Here is a 21,451-nt window from a genome sequence, read left to right on the forward strand (position 1 = left end):
ACAAATACAGACACTAATTTGCAAGGAAAGATGATAAATGTAGTTGTCTTGTAAAAGTCAAAACATTATTTTTCTTACTTCTTCAGAGACAGTTTGGCTTTCACAGATAGAAAGTCAAATAGAGTACCACAGAAATGTCTAGAAACTTACAGGCTTCTTGAAGGAATTTCTCTCTCACGCTGTCCGAAGTACAGTTTTTACATGTTTTAATTGCAACCGCCAAAGCTGGATTCTCCTGTGTTAGGGAAATGATAGAATCACACACATACGCAAAAAGAGTTCTCTATATGAATCAACAGGCACGTTCATGAAAAGCTGTTTTGCAACTATGTATATTCTGGACCAGACAGAATCAGAACTGTAAATCTTAAGAGTGAGAGGAACACTGAAAATACTATGTCTAAAATCCCCAGAAAAAATGGACATGCATGGAAAAGGCTGCAGGCAATTCACTTATTCACTTGTTCTACACACATTCATTTTCTGCTAAGTGTCAGACACTTCTAGGTGCTTAGGATCACCAGTGAACTAGAGGCAGCGATCCTTGCTCTGCTCACAGACGACAAACACAGTAAACGAGCTCATCACGTGGTACGCTGGAAGGCAACAGTGCTGTGCACAGGAGAGGGAGTACATCGGAACGTGGGAGGCAAGGTGCGCTTGCTGCTGTGTCAGGCAGACCTCCTGAAACGAGATGAGGTGAGAGGAAAGGGGGCAGGGGGACTGACCAGGGTGACAGTGTGCAGAGTGCGCAGTGAGCACTAAATGCAGCTGAAGAGGCGTGAGGTAGGGTGGAGGCAATGAGGTCAGAGAGGCAACAAGGGGCCATACCATGAAGGGCCTTCTAAGCCAGGAGAAAGACAGGCTTTTACTCTGAGCGAGATGGGGCCAGCGTAGGGTTTGGGCAGAGGAGTACCATCGCTGACCTCAAGCCAAGAAGGAACTCCACTGTGGTACGGAGAAACGGCTGCGGGGAGGTGAGGGAAGGCGCAGGTGACAGATGATGGCGGATTGGACAAATCTGGGAGCAGTGGAGGTGCGGCAAGGGGTGTGAGAGAAGTCAAGTTCAGGTTTTTGGCGAGAGAAAGGGGAAGATGAAAAGCTCAGCTCTGGACACGAGGAGCTTGAGATGTCACTGAGACAGCCTAGTCACACAGGTGAGTGCGCAGTGGGATACTGTGACCGGAGCTCAGGGGGAAAGTCTGGGCTGGACAAAGAAATCTGGAAGACGTCACAATAGGGATGGTGTTGAAAGCCATGGGACTAGGTGAAATCACCACAGGAGACAGAGCGGTCCAAGGACGGCGCCTTGGCACTCTACAATATGAAGAGGTCAGGGGAAGGGGAGAAACACAAAGGAATCTGAGAGGGTGACCACCAAGAGGGGAGAAAAATCAAGAAGATGTGATGGCCTGGGAGCGAGAGAGGTTGATCTTTTCTCTAACAAGTTCAAAAAGCAGAGCTTAAGAAACACAAGAAATAAGCGTCCATTTCAAGCAGATCAACAGCACAGTAACTTATGTAGCCATCTTATGCTTGGCTTTGTGTTGTCTTTGCCAGAACCATCTATTCGTCTTATTTCATACTGAATATTTTTGTGAGGTGCCTCACATTCTGTTAAGGAGGCAGAAAAGATGAGGACAGAAGGAGGCAAGGAGAAAAACGCAGGGAGAACAAGCGAGGTGGGGCCAAAGGCTTAAGAAACACTGCGTTATGTCTCCGTGCTGCTGCCATGTCCCTGCTCCTTCCCCACCTCCAGCTCCCTTCCTGCCAGAGGACCCTGAGGGCCATGAGATCAACCAGGCAGAGGCTGAGGCTCCTGGAGGGAAGAGAGGACACCGAGCGAGTGGGTGCTGTGGCTTTTACTCTTGCTCCTCCTGCCCTGGGAGTGGCAGATGGCATCGCCATCACGCAGGTGTGAAGAGTACCCAGCCACGTGGTCCCTGAGGCGGGGTGTATAACCTCGCTGTCTTCTGTTTTCTCAAGAGGTTTTGAACATTGTGTTCTTTATGTAAAATATCTCACTGGGCTTACGGTTTATCTGTAAGATAACCTAAGAAGGTACAGGTTATCTCACTCTTCAGAAGGTACAGACGGCCCCTTCAGTGATGATGCCTTACTTCAAGAGCGACTGAGGGCAGTGTGTAGTTGTAAGCAGCAGTAGGGAGTGGGAGCAGCTGGGGACGCAATTGCTACTTGTCACAAGATTTGGCTCTGAAACGGTGCCCATGGTTAGTTTCTTTTTTTTTTTTTTTTTAAAGATTTTATTTTTTCCTTTTTCTCCCCAAAGCCCCCCAGTACATAGTTGTGTATTCTTCGTTGTGGGTTCTTCTAGTTGTGGCATGTGGGACACCGCCTCAGCGTGGTCTGATGAGCAGTGCCATGTCCGCGCCCAGGATTCGAACCAACGAAACACTGGGCCGCCTGCAGCGGAGCGCGCGAACTTAACCACTCGGCCACGGGGCCAGCCCCCCATGGTTAGTTTCTTGAGTGAAGAAACTTGAATATGCCAAGCTTTCTTAGAAGAGTCCCTGCTACTGAATTGTGGGTAGCTGTCTACATAAATACCAGCCTTAGGCAGAAAAGGCTGGTATTAGAGGAGACGTGGGAAGACAAGCTATCCCCTCCTATCTTCTCAATGTTGGAACATGCCCGGGTTTAATCTGGGATCAACTCTATTCCAAGTGATCTCATCTAGTGCCAAAGAACACAAGTACCACTTCTATGCTGACTTCCAAACTTACATCTCTAGTCCTCCACCTTCCTTTCAGCCCAGACTCATACAGCCAACCTGCCTATTCCCTGTCTTGACTAGGATTTGACAAAGTTATTTTAGACTTCATATGACCAAAACAAAACTCCTGATATCCCACCGTGATGGCTGATTTTATGTGTCAACTTGACTGGGCCATGGGGTGCCCAGATATTTGGTCAAACATTACCCTGGGTGTTTCTGGATGAACTTAACATGTAAATGGATAGACTGAGTAAAGCAGACTGCCCTTCCTAATGTGGGGGGCTTCACTCAGTCAGCTGAAGCCTGAAGAGAGCAAAAAGCTGACCCTCGCTTCAGGTAAGGGTCCCTGAATAAGAGGGAATTCTTCCTGCCTAACTGCCATGAGTTGGAACATCATTTTTTCCCTAGCCTTTGGACTAGAAAATATCATCAGCCATCTTGGTGTTCAGGCCTTCAGGCTCAGACTGGAACTAACCAGATCATCGACTCCCAGGTCTCTAGCTTGCCAACTGCAGATATTAGGAGTATAAGCTTCCATAAGTGCACGAGCCAATTCCTAATAAATCTCCCACCTCTACCCCCTACTGGTTCTGTTTCTCTGGAGAACTCTGACTAATACACCCCCTATCAAATCTGTTTCTTCCTTAGTCTTCTCCATCTTATTAAAGGAACAGTATTCATACAACTGTTCAAGGTAAATAACCGAGAAACCATTTCTGGTTCCTCCATTTCCCTCATCTCCTATATATCCAACAATCCAGGAGCAGGACCGATGATCCCTACCTACAGCAAATATGCAGAATCTGCCGGGCCCAGCTCCCGCTACTGCTGCAAGCTCACCGACCCCATCACCACCGCCTCCTTGTTCCAATGCTATCTAATGGCAACATCTACGCTGCCCTCTGCCACTTAATTGCCATGAGGCATCCCATGACTCAGCTTAAGTCCCCCCAAAGGCAACCATTCCCATTATGCTTAGAAGCCCAACCCTTTACCATGTCCACAGGCTCGCTCTTCAACCTGAATCTCTCCTTCCTAGCCTCATTTCTACTCTCCAACATCATTTTCCTATGGCCTCCTTCTTGTTCAGCCTGCCTGGAATGCTCCTCTCCCTCAGAAATTAGCATTGAGGTCCTTTTTCAGACATTCCACCTAAAACAGTGCCCTAACACCTGACCTTCACTCTATCCAATCCTTGCCTTTCTGCATAATCCTGACCACAATCTCTAAGTATAATATTCATTTATTACATACTGAGTCATTATTTACATTACCACCATCTCTCACATTATTACAATGCCATTATTCTATACGTTATAATATATACATAATACACATTGTCATTTACATTATTATTGCCTGTTTTCCATCACTAAAATGTAAGTTTCAAGAGAACAGGTACTTTGTTGTCTTGTTTGTCAAAAAATCCCCATTAGAACAGTAGCTGATTTCATAGTATATGCTCAACAAACACTTGTGGAATTAATGAATGCTATTAATATTCTTCTTTTAAATGCAGAGGCTTATCTATACGTTAGCTGTGGCACACCTTAAAAACACCTTAGAGCTAGCCCTGATGGCCTAGCAGTTAAAGTTCTGCATGTTCCACTTTGCCAGCCCAGCTTTGGTTTCCAGGCACAGAACCACACCACGCGTCTGTCAGTTGCCATGTTGTGGCAGCGGCTCACACAGAAGAACCAGAAGAACTTATAACTATACACAACTATGCACTGGGGCTTTGAGGGGGAAAACAGAAGAAAAAAAGGAGGAAGATTGGTAACAGATATTAGCTTAGGGTGAATCTTCCCCTGCCAAAAAAGGAACCTTAAATTGTACTAATTTATTTTAGATTTCACACCATATGATTCTAGGAAATGAAACGTTTTCAAACAAGAGAAATATAAATGGAAAAATGACTATAACATGGACTCAGGGGACCACAGTCCCTTTCTTCACCTGCAGAGGAGGCAGGCCTGCATGGCAGGATTTCAGGTGGTAACGGCAGCCTGGTCCCTGGAGGATGGTAGCTTGCTGGCACAGAACGTGAACAAGAGCACAGCAGGCCTGTCTGCTACATGTCTGAGCTCAGAGCCTTCCCAGAATCATTAGCCATATACCACACGAAAACATAACCACTTCACTCTGAATGAGTTAGTCTTTGTTTTCCTTAACTAGACGGTAAACCTCTTTTGGACCAGGACCTTGAATTCTATTTCTATCCAAACACAGGGCTGACTGGTATACTGTAGAAATGACACAAAATGTCCATTTACAGGAGATCTGAATAACAACAGAAACTTCTGTAAGACCATAAAACTATCATCACTCCTGTCAAGTCATGCTCAAACACTGAACATGATACTTTAGGAAGACAGTCTAAAGAAATGCAAAAAATACTGCTCTCTAAAGACTCATGGTTTCAAATGGATGCTAAGTCTAAGAGGTCCGTGGGCAGCACATGGACAAAGGATCACGCATGAGTAGAACATGGGGCTTAGCCATCAGTCCGTGGACTAGGACCTGTGGTTAGTGGTCTCCAAACTGGACAGCAGAGGCCTGGGGGAAGTTGAGCTGTCAGAGGGGCTGGTTACAGAGACCTGGATGCTGGAGAAGTCATTTCAAAGCAAGCAAGACCAGAATCACAGCAAAGGGTTCCATCTAGAAAGTCTTTAAAAAGGGGCAGATTCAAACATATCTAGGTAACTGCTCAAGATAGGATTTTAAAAACCTTCTTTAAAATACAAGCAACATTTAAGAGGAGAAAGAAGTTTTTCAATGTTCTATGAAAATGCCACACTAGTGTCCACTATGCCTACATAAAAGATATATGATTAGGCTCTGAATTAATAACAGCTAGCAGACATTTATGAAATTTTAACAGACAAATCTAGAGGAGGACTATTCTGGATGAACTAAGAGAAAAACAGATTTAAAAACCAATTTTTTAAGGCTAGGATAATAACGGTGAGAGAATGTGCAAGTGATAGCAGATGTGCAAACAATCCCGAACTACCGCTGGAGGCAAAAATGATAAAACTCAGGCTGTCCTACTTCTGGGCATGTCATGAGAAGGCAGGATTCTTTGCAAAAGACAATAATGCTTGGAAAAGTAGCAGGCAGCAGGAAAAGGGAGACCAGATATAAGACGGCTGACTCCATAAAGGCAGCCATACGCCTGAGTCTACAGGGCTGGCAGGGATGCTGAGGACGGGACACTGTGGACATCACTCATTCACAGGGTCGCAAGGAGCTGGAGACAACTCGGCAGCATGTGACAACAAAATGAGCCGTTAGATCAACTTCAGTTTCCTGATTCTTGAGTGAAACTCCAATTCTCACCCCAGGACCTAGCAGGCCCCACCCAATGCTCCGGTGGCCCTTCTGGCCTCATCTCCTTTCACCTTCCTCCTCCTCCCCTTCTCAGCAGCCACACTGGCCTCCCTGTGGCCTCTTGTCTACACCAGGGTGCCTGCACGGACTGTTCTCTCTGCCCAGGACACTCTCCCACGGGAGGGAGCTGGTGGGCTGTCCCCTCCCTTGCTTCAGATCTCTGCTCACGTCACTCATCCGAAAGCCTTTCTGACTGTCTCACAGGAATGGCGCCCTGATCTCTTGTCCATACTTTGTTTTCTCAGAGCACTGACTCCCCACTCGATGGTTAGTGTGCTTGTTTTCACCTGTCCCCTGTGTCGTGGATAGAATTTAAGTTCTGCGAGAGCAGGAATTTTGCCTATTTTGTTCGTTATTATGTCCCCACCATTTAGCTGTCACATGGTAGACAACTGATAAATACATGGTAGACAACTGATAAATAACTGCTGAAAGAATTAATTGAATCTCAAAGTAACCAATGGTAAGTTCTTGCCCATGAAATCTATGCTGAGTTACAATTTGACCAATTATTAAGAATTCTTAGGGGCCGGCCCCATGGCGCAGCAGTTAAGTTCACACGTTCCGCTTCTCAGAGGCCTGGGGCTCGTCGGTTCAAATCCCGGATGTGGACATGGCACCACTTGGCACGCCATGCTGTGGTAGGCTTTCCACATATAAAGCAGAGGAAGATGGGCACTGACGTTAGCTCAGGGCCAGGCTTCCTCATCCAAAAAGAGGAGGACTGGCAGTAGTTAGCTCAGGGCTAATATTCCTCAAAAAAAAAAGAAAAAATCTTTTTCCCCCCCTAAGTTTGGCACCTGAGCTAACAACTGTTGCCAATATTTCTTTTATTTTTTTTTTTCCCTGCTTTGTCTCCCCAAAGCCCCCCGGTACATAGCTGTATATCCTAGTTGCAGGTCCTTCTACTTGTGGTATGTAGGACGCTGCCTCAACGTGGCCTGATGAGTAGCGCCATGTCTGCGCCCAGGATTTGAAGCGGCAAAACCCTGGGCCGCTGCAGCAGAGTGTGAAAACTTAACCACTCGGCCATGGGGCCGGCCCCTATTAAGAATTCTTGATAAAATGTTATTTGATCTTATAGAACACTAAAGAGCATAATGTGGAAAAAGGATTCTTAATAGGGACCCAGAGAAATGGACTCCTTCACACTATAAAATTAGACTCCCACATTAAAAACAAAATAAACATTCATGTACAATATATTTCAGAAAGATACTCAACAAAAAATGTGAACCCTGGTATCTTCCCAGGGGCTGAGATTCATTCAGCAAAAATTAGTAAACACTGAACTACAGATATTAAAAGAAATTGTTCTCTTGCATTTTCACAACTAAAACGGATCGCTTATTTTAAAGGTGAATGAAATAAAGTCCACCAGCCCTGCTGTTATCTGTGTGATCCTGGTAAGTCACTGTACTGTGGGAACTTCAGAATGCTTGCTGACCAAGAATTCTAGAGATGGAAGGAAGCCCAGAGATCACCGGGTCCAACTGTAATAATTTGGAGTCAAGGCTCACCTTCCCTACGTCTCACAGTCAGATAGAGCCAGGTCTAAAATTTAGGTCTCTTGACTAAATTTAGATCCAGAGCTCTTTCTACTGCATTTCGCTTCAAAGAGCCGAGTTAAGAGAACTAGGAAGATAAACAATACAGATGTAGTGAAAAACAATTGGAAGACAAGTTAACAGCTAAAAATATGTAATAAATGATATAATTTTATAAGTACGAGGGTAAAGGCTTTCAAAATTGAACTTTAAAAAAACAGAAGCTCTAATTTGTTTAGCTACATGGTAGCAATTATCTGTTGTTCCTGACAAAAGGAAACTTTTATAGCTCGTTGGTTATAAAAGTAACAATCAGTATATCACTAGTAGATGTGCAAAGGATATGAAAAATTGATAAACACGGAGTTCCCCGGGGGGGGGGCGGGAAATGCCATTTGCAGTTTCCAAAGCAGGGATATACAAAAGACAATCATCTGTGCTGCTCTATCTTTAACAGAGCCATCTCTGCACACCTGCTGTCACTCTAGTTACAAAATCTGATCAAGAATGTACTATAATCTTAAAACGCAATTTTAAAATTACTAAAAAGACATACAGTAACAGTGTTGGTGGGGATGTGGAGAAATGGGCACTCATACAGTGCTGCCAGAAATGTAAAACGGTGCAGCTTATTTGCAAAACAGTTTAGCTGTTCATTAAAAAGTTAAATAGTTACCATATGACCCAGCAATATACTCCTAGACATATACTCAAGAGAACTGAAAACTATGTACACACACAAACTTGTACACGAAGGTTCACAGCATCATGACTCATAATAGCTAAGAGGTGGTGACAACCCAAACGACGACCAACTGATGAATGATGAACAAAAAGCAGTCTATCCACACAATGACATGTTATTTGGCAATAAAAAGAAATGGCATACTGCTACATGATACAACATGGATAAAAACATTATGCTAATTGAAAAAAAAATCAGAGAGGGCCACATATCATACGATTCCACTTATATGAAACATCCAGAAAAGACAAACCTATAGAAACAGAAAGTAGATGAGTGGTTGCAAGGGCTGCTAGGAGAGTGGAATGGGAAGTAATTGCTAACAGATATGGTTTTCTTTTTGGGGTAAAGAAAATGTTCTAAAATTGACTGTGGTGGTGATGGCTGCACAACTCTGTGAATATACTAAAAAACCGCTGAATTCTACACTTTAAGAGAGGGAATTTTATAGTCTGTGAATTATATAGCAGTAAAGCTATTATTGCCAGCCCTGGTGGTCTAGTGGTTAAGATCCGACACTCTCACCGCCACGGCCCGGGTTCACTTTTGGTCAGGGACCCACCACCAGTCTATCTGTTGTCAAACTGTGGCGGCTTTGTATTGCTATAATGCTGAAAGCTATGCCAGCAGTTTATCAAATACCAGCAGGGTCACCCTTAGTGGATAGGTCTCAGCAGAGCTTCCAGACCAGAAGAGATCAGGAAACAGGACCTGGCCACCAACTTCTGAAAAAACTGGCCATGAAACTCTGTGAACAGCAGTGGACCATTGTCTGATGCATCCCCGGAAGATGAGAGGACGGCGTGACGAAGATCAGGCAAGGTTCCACACTGCTGTACAGAGGGTTGCTAGGAGTCAGAATCAACTCGACAGCACTTACGACAACAAAGCTATTATTAAATTAATCATTTAAAGATTCACTGATCTCTTTTGGAGGACAATTTGGGGCAAATCAATGTTCTTTTCTTGAAACTGCAGCTAAGTGGGCACATTGGCTAACTGCTATTGACCATGGTCATCTGTCTGTCAATTCTATCCAATGGAACAATCATCTATAGAATCTCTTATTAATTAATAACAGAGGCTGAAAGATTAAAATAAATAAAAGACAGACCCAGCAGTCTACGAGCTAATTTTGCCATATTTTGGTTTCTGAATATATTAAGTGGACATACATGGGGAGGTTTATAAAAGATAACTGCACATACCTCGAAGAACTAAGGATTGATGAAGATAAAAAAGAGGCAATTTACACTTAGTCAGAAGTGGCCCAGATGTCTGGTAGTCTTAGAGGACTTACTGGGCTCAGATAAACGCCTTGGTGCACATCTCCAAATTGGCCTTCTCCAATACACCGTCCAAGTTCTATTCTTTCTCTTTGAATCTCATAATCCCTAGCTGTAAAACATGATCCATACAACAAAAAATGCTTAAGTACAACATTCCAGGTGTAGAAATAACACTTGACATATTTCATTTCATCCATGACTAAAAATCTCATCAGTGGCACATCATTCTATGAAAATGCTTTAAACAGAGTGGAATTCTCTTAAACAGTATTTTAAAAGGAATTTATTGTAACCGTTATGGCATTGGTTGAGCTACCAAAACTATGAGTTCTGTTAAAGGCAGATTTTTTCATATTTTTAAATGTCTGATCTAGTTTATATCTAATTAATAGTTCTATGAATAATTTCTCCAAGTATTAAATTATATGCTTAATTAATGAGCACTATTAGTTCAGGTATTAATAAATGAAGGATAAAAAACAGTTATTTAAAGCAATTATTTTACAAATAACTAAAGTTTGTAAACATAGAGGCAACAAAAAATTGTGTCATGAGTAACTTTATGTTTTCAAAGTTTAAGAGTTTCCCACTTTCTTATAATCCTATCTTTATATTATTGATGGAGCTAAAAGAGTTTAAAGAGGTAGCTTCTAAAAACTAATTTCAAAATTGGACGACTTGAAATAAGGTTGAACATATCACAGAATAAATTAAGAGTATTTTATATTTTTGAGAGCATTTGCCTCAAAGTAATGTATTAAATTGCTGGGATTCATACAAAACCAATTATTTAGTAGGCTGTTGAGGCACATGGGAAGAAAATACCCACTAGGAACCTACTAGATTGATTCTAATCCAATAAACTATTTTAGTATTTTGATTTCTTCCAGCCAGGAAACATCCCCATAACCCATACTGTACATATTCCAATAGTGTAATCACCAATGGAATAAAACAACAGCCAAATGTTTTCAAACTTTCTCCCTGGCTTGTCAAGTCATAAATCATAGAGAAAATTCAACCCAAATTTTAGATGGTTATTTTCCTCTTTAAAATCACTTTAGCCAGTAGTTCCATTGATTTAACAACAAGAGTAAACCAATGAAAAATAGTTTAAAAATAAAAGTTAACTGAAAACCGAAACATCCCGTATCATTCCATAGGTTGCAATTGCAAGCAAATGCAGTTATTTTAAAGGAATCCTGTTACCTTCATCTATTCCATAGCTTTCTGTATTGCAATTAAGAGAGAGAAAAATTGAAGACCTTGCTTAGAAATAACTAATAGCAATTAGGTTAACAACACAAACTCGGAGAATACATTTCAATAATATATACCTTGTTAAATATTTTAACCATCAATATGAGCAAAAAGACTAAACGTAAGTAACAACTCAACATCCTGACATTAACTCAACAGGATGTAAACAATGCTTCAAATTTCTATCACATAAATTCCTATATGAAAACTCACTTTCGTGGGGTCTGGATGAAAGTTAGCCAACTTGGACGTTTACTACTCAAGTATGAATAATATATAAATAAAAATTTGGATTCTCTGTAGTAATGTACAAATGACTAAATGGCTAATCAAAGAGCTAACCCTAAATTTAAACATTTTTCCAAATTGCTCTTGTAAGTCAACACGCACACCATTAAGCTTCAGCTCTTCCCATTTTGAATCACTCTCCAACAGGAGCTCTTGAAAGGCCCCTCAGGATAACGCCTGCCTGAGAGAGGTCGGCTGTTTCTCTTTATTTTGGTAATGTCTCCTCAATATATATAGTAAATCTAAATGAAGCATCTTTTAAAATATTTTCACTACAGGGTAAAGCATCTAAAACATTTATTTTACAAACACGTATAGCTCAATTGAAATCAGGACATCAGATGCTAAATTATTAAGGCCCCTGAGGCTGTAAGGTGGACCCATAATTGGGCGTCTTTAAGAGGTAGGTTTAAAATTTATTTTTTATGTGGATGAAATTTCAAGGGCATCTCCAGTTCAAGATTTGGGACTATATAACCCCATGTGAGATCTGGGGCTTCCAGCTTCTCCACAATCAACAAGCAGCAGAGCAGAGAGAAACACAATGTGGACATTTGCAGTCTGCAGGAAGTTCATTGAAGAGTCCATCTCTCTCCCCACACCTCCCACCAGAGCTGTATGGACCGGATGAGGGGGAAATGCAATTCACTGAATCTCTAGATTCAAAGAATTGAATATATATGTGTATATACATTTAACTTTAAATAACACTAATTTTCTACAGAGAGGAATACAGTAATTAATAAAGGTTATATTACCATAGAGCCAAAAACAAGATTTCAAAAATCCCGTAACTGAACTAATTATAAGATATTTGAGTTTTGGTCTTCTGACTTTAGAGTGGCACATAAAATACAGAATTCTAAAGGTTGAAAAGAATACCTCTGTTATGCACTCAATGAGGTATTAAAAAATAGTTCTAAAAGGACAATAAATACCTAAAACTTTCAAATGTGACATTCATAAAAGTTAAATATCTGTCAAATCTGAATGAGAACAAAGTCAGAAGTCTACTCACTTGAGGGCATGGTGTAAGTATCTTCTTCGTCTATAATCTCAGCATAATCATCTGTTTCTGTAGGAAAGGAAACATACGTTGGAAGAGGTTAAATATTTGACCTCCTGGCCTTTAATATAATTTGAAAAAGGCAAAATGGTCTGCCTAAATCCCCCACTAGGCTGAGATATTCTTAAAACACCATTACTGGATTTTTTGCTCACACATGAGTCATTTGTGGAAATAAAAGTGACATCATGGTCCAGTATGTTATAATACACAGACTTGTTTCTCAGCCAGCAAACAGAGCCAACAGAGAAAGCCCTTGTGAGAAACAGAGATGTGAAACAAGCGTGTATATGATTCAAACCCGCCAATCCGGACTGACGGCCAGCTCCCCCCACCACGCCACCCCCACGCTGCAGGCCGCACTGCTGTCCCCTGGGACTTCGCCAAACCAGACTGCTATGTCACAAACTGAGCGCCCGCCGGTCCCCATAATGAGACTCTACAGCAGAATCTGAATGCTCTCTCTAGAAAACAAAGACGGCAGCCCGATTTTTGAGGAGATTAACTGGGCCAACTCATTTCATTTTTTCAGGGTGAAAGCCACCCAGGAATTTCTTTCCTTCCTAAGTTTTTTACTCAGATATTTGAAGAGTATACATTAATGTCAAAAGGGTAAAAGACCCACCAAAAAGAATAAAATGAGAATAAATAGCATATTAAAATGAGTTCTTTATTGAGACAATGTCAAAGAGTCTCAATGTCTCCACTTTCTCCTTTCAGTAAAACAGTAACTTCACAATCCACTACCGTGTTAATGGGGGGCTGGGGGATGACCCATTTGAAGAAAACAACCACTCACTTGGATAACAATTATGCTGAAAAATCATGTAAGTCTTGTCTGTTTTTCTCTTTCTCGCAAGAGGAAAACCTTTAGTTGCTCCAGGCCAAGGATTTAAGTGGCTGGGCCAGGCAAGGAGAGGCAGTACTTTCTAGATTACCATCTGAAGAGAGCTCTATGTCAAAAATTTGTCCTGGCATCCACTTCTAACCCCAGAGAAACTAAGTTAAAAGTTCTCTCTTCTCGGCTGTCATTATTACTTCATTTAAATATTAAAATTATAGAAACCAAAGAAAACAGAATATATATAGTTTACAGTCACTAGGATATCAATCATTCCACATACTGCTGTGGTAATGATTGAGGGCAAACCTAAGAGTGACTGGAAGAATTCATTTCTCAACTTGTAGTCATCATTAAAAGCAACTAAAGTGAAAACAATCCAGTTGGCAGAATGTGAAGTCAATAAATCAATTATCCTTAAGACATTCAGCAAACGTAAACTATCCATAAGTCCTATATAACAGGTAGATACACTATTATTCTCACATGTTTATAAATACTACTTACAAGATTTAAGGAAAAATTTGATCTACCCCAAACCTTACATTCTTTTATTTCTATGTTTCTCCCTCTTATCCTGTTCTCAGTTAATACTAAGAAAAGAAATTGGCATGTTCTAGGCCTATAGCTTGGCCTTTCTGTCAGATGGCTTAACAAGACACTGTGAAATGCAATGTGGGAAGAGAAGGGAGCTACTAAAGCGCCTGTAAGGAAAAGGTCTAACAGCTAAGACAGTGGAAGCACCGCAGTTACCTGGACGGACACCCGCTCATCATTTACTCTCTTTATTCTGTCACTTAACAAGCTCACTTTCCTGCCACTCCCCTCAGAAAGCCAATGCAACTAAGGCTGAATTTCCACCAACAACAGCCACTACCCTTACTGCCTTCTCTCGTACAATGCACCGATGTTTAGGGCAAACACAGAGCTGACCCTGAGGGCAGGATGCCGGCAGAGAAAGCTGCTCAGACCTCCCTCCTCTCTTCCCTTCCCCGGCTGCCCTGTTACCAGAATTGCTCAAGAATCTCTAACAACTCCTGCCCTTGGCTCTCAGCTTTATGAAGGAGATGTTATGGACCCATCTTGTCCACAGGCACCAAAGCTTCACATGGCTCTCGGGGGCCACTGCCCGCCTGTCCATAAGCCTCCTGGGGTAACGGGTGTCTGCAGTCCGAATGGAGAAGGCTATGAACCTGCCCTGACAGCAAAGCAGTAACCTCTTACCAAGGATTGTTAAAGCCTCTTACCAAGGGTGTTCAAGCTCATGCTGGCTCAGAGCCAATTCTGGTTTCAGCCAAAGTATCACCTATTCAGCGATCCCTCCTCAAACCATCTTGCCCCCACCCCGTCACTCTTAATCATGTTGCCTGTTTTATTTTCCTTGGTACATACGACTACCAACAGTCTGAGAGTCCTTTGTGTCCCTGTCAACCGTCTGTCATCCTATCCAGGATGGAGACCCCAAGGGAGCAGAGCCCTTGTGTGTCTTGTTTACCACTATGTTCTCAGCACCCAAAACCGGCACAGAGAAGACACTCAGTAAATACTCACTAAACAAAAAGAACCAGTGCACTGCAAGACAGTGAGGGGACCACAGAGCCCCAGGAAACTGCGGCCAAGAAGCCAAGTAGCCTGTGCAAGGCTGCGTGGACAGGAGGGCAGAGCTGCCACACACGGGACAAGGTACACACCCACATGTTTGGGGGTACCCTGCTTGACCTTGAGAAGTCACTTCACCTGTCCAGGTGTTTTAGTTATGCCCTCATGTGTAAATGAGAACACGTCCACCTTGTAGGGTTGTTATGAGGATTACAGGAGACGCATATAAAGTTGACATGTGGCCCTGCAAGTAACAGATGACCGAGAAATGGTAGCTCCTTGTTGTCTGGCTTCTTCTGAGGGCTTTCTGGAGGGAAGCTGGCGGCTGAGGGCGCTGGGATTCCTGCCTGTGGAGACTCTCCATCAGCCTACTTGGTCTGACTGTAATGGCTCCCAGGACTGTCTCTTCCTACAAAACCCTCAGTAGACATAGCAACCTCTGAAACAATTCTGAAGGAGTAAAAATAAAATGGCTAATACATATATCAGGCTATCACACAAAATTGATGTGGGAAAAATCAACTTGCCTACACTTCAATTAATTCACACAATCACAAATAAGAGCCTCTAATGGTTTTCTTTTGACATGATGTAAATTCTTTCTAAAACCTCTGGGGATTAGCGAAGCCGTGCGGGAGTTAGATGAGTGTGCTGTGACGTGGTACGAACAGAGTTTTTATTGAACGAGCGGCGCTTGTTCTTTCGTGCATTGATCCTTACAGAGCAGAGTCAACACTGCTGAGGAAACATGGACCTACAAAACTTTTACTGTAACCTTCTACAGAGGAGTCTTCACGTGGTAATATTTGGTACAGTTCTCCAAGAATTTCTGATATTAATTTGGTTCTATTTTCCTTCTTTCTTTCCTGGCTTTTAGGATCATGGAACCGTACGACACTGACATGAGAGGTATTTTTACATACGCAAGGGCCCCTGAGAAATTGGATCCCAGCCTGAAACTGCCTGGGCCCCCAAAATAATGGCATGCTAGAAGGAAAATATAAAGTAAAAAGGAAATAGATTCAAAGATCTGGGCACATTTAAAGGAAGCTAGGTCTGCATCCTCTACTTAATAACGATGAAAACAACTAACAGTACTGAGATCTTACCACATGCCAGACACTGTTATAGATAATTATGTATACCGTCATTTAATTGTCAGAAAAATCCTATGAGGTGGTACTATTATCACCATCCCCGCTTCACAGGCAGGAAACTGAGGCACCCAGAGGCTACAGAAGTTTCTCAAGGCCCCAGAGCCAATCATTGGTGGGCTGGTATTCAGAACAGCACTCCAGTACAGACCTGGGCTGTGTTATCTTCCACAATGTCTATGGGGATCTGTATTTGTGAGAGCAGACACCCCATGCTACAGAACTAGGGGGTGTTCCCCTAAGGATATTTTACACCCTCCCCCCCGCCAACACGGGCACAGTTTCACTCCAGGGATGCTCACAGCAAGGCTCATCTGGGCCTGCACACTTGGAGACAAATTCATCTCCAAGGATGCCTGGCCTATGAGTTAAATATTTCAAAATGAACATTAAAAACAAGAGAAGACTCTAAAACCTTACAATGGACAACATAACTTGAAAGGTTTGGTATAACATTATGTGGTAAAATAAAAATGATTGGAAGACATGTTACAAGGACAGGAACCGATAGCTCAGAAATTAGGAGAGGAGAGCGCTAACTTCTTGCTTTAAAGCAAGGCGCAGAGAGTCTCAGTAAAGTCACTGTTGAACACATCGACACGCATGCATGATGGCAAAGGCTGGCGCTCTGTCACAGCAAGAGCCTGATGCCTCTGAGGTCACTGTGAAGGGGGTCAGTTAGGAGTCTGGGAGGGACATGTCAGCGGACAATGATATCATCAGCTGGTTGTAAATTAAAGGAACAGCACAAAAGCCACCAGGCTCACAAACTTCTCAAGTGCTGACAACCTGCTGAATTTCTCATGGAAGAGGGGGAAGACAATGTGATTCTGTCACCACGCCTCCTCTACTTGCAAGAAATGGTGGCCCTGTGCCGTGGCTTGGACACCTGCAATTCTGACAACTGGTTCACCTTGGTGCCTCCCTGCTGCCCTCAGGAAGTCTGGATGAGTCGTCACCCCTACAGTAACATCTCTACAGCGATCGGATTACTTAGGTAATTCAGTGGCACTAACCAATTTCACAGCTACTTATCTGCCCTGGATAACTTGGATGCGCCACTAACCCAAGAGGGACTGGGAAGCAGTGAGAAGAGTTCTTTTCTAGGGAGCCAGGCAGGGCCTCACTTTGCTCTTTAATACTAACTAGTGATATAACCTAGAGCAGGGGTTGGCAGACTTTCTGTAAAAGGTCAGACAGTAAATATTTTAGACCTTGCTGGTCATACAGTTTCTGCCGCACCTACTCTACTCTGCTGTTCAAATTCCAGTGGGTAAGCAGCCACAACACTATGTGAACAAGTGGGCGGTAGTAGGTTCCAATAAAACCTTACGCCCGGGACACTGAAATCTGAATTTCATATGGTTTAGATGCCACAAATACTATTCTTCTTTTGATTTTTCCCTTAACCACTAAAAAACATAATAATCATTCTTAGCTCAAAGGGCGATACAAAAGCAGGAGATGGGACGCATTTGGCCCACGGGTCTATCTGTGGACCCCTGACCTAGACCAAGTGATTAAACCCTTACGGCTTAGCTCACTTATCTGTAAAATGGGCACAATAATAGTTTCCCTGTCTAATTCATAGTACTGGGAAATTCAAATGTGGGGAAAATGCACAAAAGTCTTTTTGTTACATAAATAACGTAATAACCACTTGTTTATAGACATTTGTTTAAATTTTTATGCTTTCGTAGTAATCCTCACAACAACCACTGAGACCTTTTACAGATGAAGACACAGGAGCAATCTGCTCAAGATCACTGAACTAGTCAGTTGGTGACAGGATGGGCGGTGGGGAAAGTGCGAGGCTGGAGCCTGAGACCTGACCACTCGTCTCCAGCAGCCTTGGACTAGCTGGGCTCTCAACCCTCTTACCCTCAGTTTCCTCACCTGACAACAACAAAGACAATCCCCAATGATAGGCTGCAGCCCTGCCATGGGAATTAGGAGTCACCTGGCACAGTGCCTGCGCACAGCAACTCTCCGTGAGTGGAGCTGCCAATTAGCTACTAGCAAGGAATCAGTCTAGAAACGACGCTCACACCGTCTGGCGTCAGTGCCATGAAGCAGCAGCACCTTTCCACGGTCGCATTTAGCCTAGCTCTGTCACTGCAAGCGCTGGGCTCACTACGCTCAAGTTACCAGTCCTATCACAAACACGAGCACAGATAAAACCTCCAGTAAAAGCACTCTTTCATTTAATCATGAGGAAAAAATTCAAGTCCCCCTTACTTTTAGTTTATAAAATCTTACTCCTTTACCAAAAAAGCATCTAGAGTCTCATGCAGGTAGTACAGGACAGAAGTGGGAAACTTAAGGTGTTCACGTGACTTAAATTTCTAGCTTATTGAGCACTTTCCTCATTTCCTGGAAAAACAGTCGTTATCACCATCGCTGATATTTCTCTAATTACTTTAGTTTGTGTGACTCTTAAAAGTCACTTCATTCTTTCCTTTCCATTATCTTACTCCCAAACCAAGACTTATTATACATACACTGTCCTTGGGAAATAAGTGTATAGATCTCTATAATTTACTTTCAAGTATGACTAATCTTGCTGAATGATTTCATTTTGACAATTTTTCTACAACTCAAGTTTTAATAACGAAATCTAAAAAATTCACTATGAATATATACAACTCAAAGGTACCAGTGAGATGTGATAAGAAACTGACAGTCGTCCTTTCCACGTCAGAGCCCTAAACAATTTTTCAGAGATCATTTGTTCACACCATCATTTTTTCACACTGGTTCTATTGGGTTAAAACCATACTTTGCCTTTCATTAATACTGAACTATATTTGTATCAATAAATAATTATTTCACATTAGTAACACAAACGTGAAAATAAATATTACCGTCCCCACTAATTTCATCTGCAGATCCAGGTGGCATGCAAAGAAAGGGGGCAGTAGGAGCAGAGGGGAGGAGAGAGGAGAGGAAAGAGGGGAGAGAGGAAACACACTATTAAAATGACAGGTAAATCAAAGTGTAAGGAAAACAAAAAATTACCCCCCAAGCTCTAATTCACCAGGTAAAAGGAAGATTGCAGTAGTAAGCGTGTTTACTTGATTCAAGGGCGTTATGCTGAATTTTAGCTGTCAGCACACTGTACAGAGTTACACGGCAGTACTGCAGACTTTAAGCTGGCTTCTATAGCACGAAGCAAAATAAGATGGATTGGCTCCAACAATTAGATGTTAAAAACCATTTCCACCTCCCTAATTTGTATCCCCGTAGATAAAAATGAAAACAAACAAGTCATTAATGTGCACACTAAATGGTAACCAGGGACCAGCCCTCAGCGTGGCTCTTCCCACGAGCCGCTTGGGCTTCTGTCATGTGGCAGCAGTAGGCCAGGCCCAGCATATAAGTTGCAAGGAGGACAGCACTTGAAGCTCCACTGACAGGTCAAGTTTTCATTTAAATTTATACAGTGTTCAGAGAAATTCCTGTTTCAATTATTACAACAATCTTTGCTTTCCCAGAAAACTCTCCAAGTGGCCTGGATGCCTCTACTCTGCAGCATCCCTGACCATCCTCCCCCAAACCATGAAGAGCAGACTACTGGGGCTCGCTCTGACCATTCTCTTCATTCAGTTGCATGCTATATTAGGAAACCCACGAAGCAAATGCGGTACCTGCTGGCTCCTGGGGTGAAACACCAAGACAAATGAAACTGGGAAACTACTTCTTGCCCAGTCATGCATTTAAAAACCAGCAAACAGAACATTTTCTAACAGGAGAGCAGCCCAGACGGTCAGCGCGGACCCTTGCCCCGCTGTATCACTGCTGGGCAGGGGACAGCACATACACCAACACCCAGGAAAGCTCTGCTCTGCTCAGGACAGTCTACAAGCCTCTGTTAGATCCGCTGCCGGGGCGCTCTGGTTAATAAGAGAGCCTGAGCAAATAGGAGCGCAGTACCCGTAGAAGGAGGCTCAAGGGAACAGAAGACCAAAGGGAGAAAGCGCCTAGCTTTCTTAACTTTATGCTGGCAGTGACTGACTCCTTTACAAAGAGGCAGGAGGAGGAAAGAGAAAACAGAAACAAATTATTTCAATACAAAAGAAAACATGTTACATTTAAAGGCATATCTATAAAAACAAATACAAAATTGCAATGCTTTTATTTGACTACTGGCACACAATTTCTTACTATGATTGACTTGAGTTTAAAAAATATTTTATTATTTTAAAACGCAATTTCCTCGTTTAGCAACGATTAACACTAGATATAGAAACTTTTTAGCAGAACATAAGGAGAGTTTCCTGGCTCCACAGAGCCAACCAAGTGAAGGTACAGGTATCTCTACAAATAACCAAATGAAGCAAAATGAAACAAGACAAAAAACAGAGACTAATAAATAACTCAAGATTCTTGTGAACATCTAACGTACAACCATAAAAAGAAAAATTGCAGAAAACTAGCAGATCCTGATTTGTGAAAGAGCTTTATGAGCCATTTCTCCCAAATCATTAGCAAAGACACAGACTCAGACCTTAAATAAATTACCTTAACATAAAAAACTGGGGATGAGGATGTTTGAATATACAGGTTGCAAAGCCCCCTACCTACAAGCATCACTTATTCATTCACTCCTTCATTCACATACTTAAAATTCATCTGAAAGTCAACTCTCTCTGTACCAGGCACTTGTCAGATCAACAAGACATGCCCCAGCCCTGCAGGAGCACACAGCTCAGTAAAACAGAGAAGCAACAGTTACAGCAGATTATGTCGAAATGAAGTCAGAACAAGAGATGCATGGAACATGTGACAGAAAAGACACAGGTGGCATGCAAAATTTAACCACAGGATACCATCAAGAAAGATCAGGACTTCAGGCATGGGCCCAGGCAGAATACAGGGTAGGATCAAGATGACAACAATTTATGGACATTGTCAACATGTTTGGAGCACAAACGAGAAGAACTGAAACATACAACTTAGTAATATTTTCAAATGGTATGCTGTGATTCCAGCAACATTTACTATTTAATCTTCCCCCTCCATCTGAAAAGCCACCCTAAATCACATACTCAATTTCCTAGGTGATGACTCAAGAGAGTGCGGCTTTCTGTGCTTACTGGTTAACAACAGGAAAACAGAATGACTGTGTCAGCCTGAACGGATCGCTGGGCAAGGGGCAAGACTACAGTCCTGTGCCACACAATGAAGCTTCTGTCAACGATGGACTGTACATATGATGGTGGTCCCATAAGACTGGGGCCACACAGCTTAGGTGTGTAGTGTGCTGTACCATCCAGTCTGTGTAAGCGCACTCTATGATGTCCGCACAACGACGGAATCACCAAAGGACACATTTCTCAGAATGTACCCCCGTCAGTAAGGGACATGGGACATTGCCAGGATGAAATAAGAACATGAACTCTGAATAAGATAAGGCATTCCATCAGTATTAAATTCCCTGATTTTGATAATTACTCTGTGACTGTATAAGAGGATATTCTTGGTCTCAGGAAATACACACTGAAACATTTGTAAGTAAAGTGGCACACTATGTCT

General features: G+C 42.5%; 1 protein-coding gene across 23 annotated transcripts in view; it reads right to left on the reverse strand.

Moving 5' to 3' along the window:
• The window catches only part of PTK2 (protein tyrosine kinase 2), a 278,805-nt gene that overhangs the window by 70,136 nt on the left and 187,218 nt on the right, over positions 1-21,451 (reverse strand). For 9 of the 23 annotated variants that reach the window (XM_070481680.1, XM_070481678.1, XM_070481681.1 and 6 more), the window contains 3 exons: positions 12,275-12,331; positions 9,720-9,817; positions 151-235 (listed from right to left, as the gene is read on the reverse strand). In XM_070481680.1, coding sequence (XP_070337781.1) covers positions 151-235; positions 9,720-9,817; positions 12,275-12,331 — 240 coding nt within the window. Of the gene's footprint in view, positions 1-150; positions 236-9,719; positions 9,818-10,917; positions 10,939-12,274; positions 12,332-18,780; positions 18,799-19,849; positions 19,934-21,451 lie in introns of all 23 variants that reach the window. The other 14 variants (XM_070481677.1, XM_070481671.1, XM_070481683.1 and 11 more) reach the window with 3 other exon arrangements.

The sequence above is a fragment of the Equus asinus genome, chromosome 12 (genome assembly GCF_041296235.1).
Source record: "Equus asinus isolate D_3611 breed Donkey chromosome 12, EquAss-T2T_v2, whole genome shotgun sequence".
Lineage (NCBI taxonomy): Eukaryota > Metazoa > Chordata > Mammalia > Perissodactyla > Equidae > Equus > Equus asinus.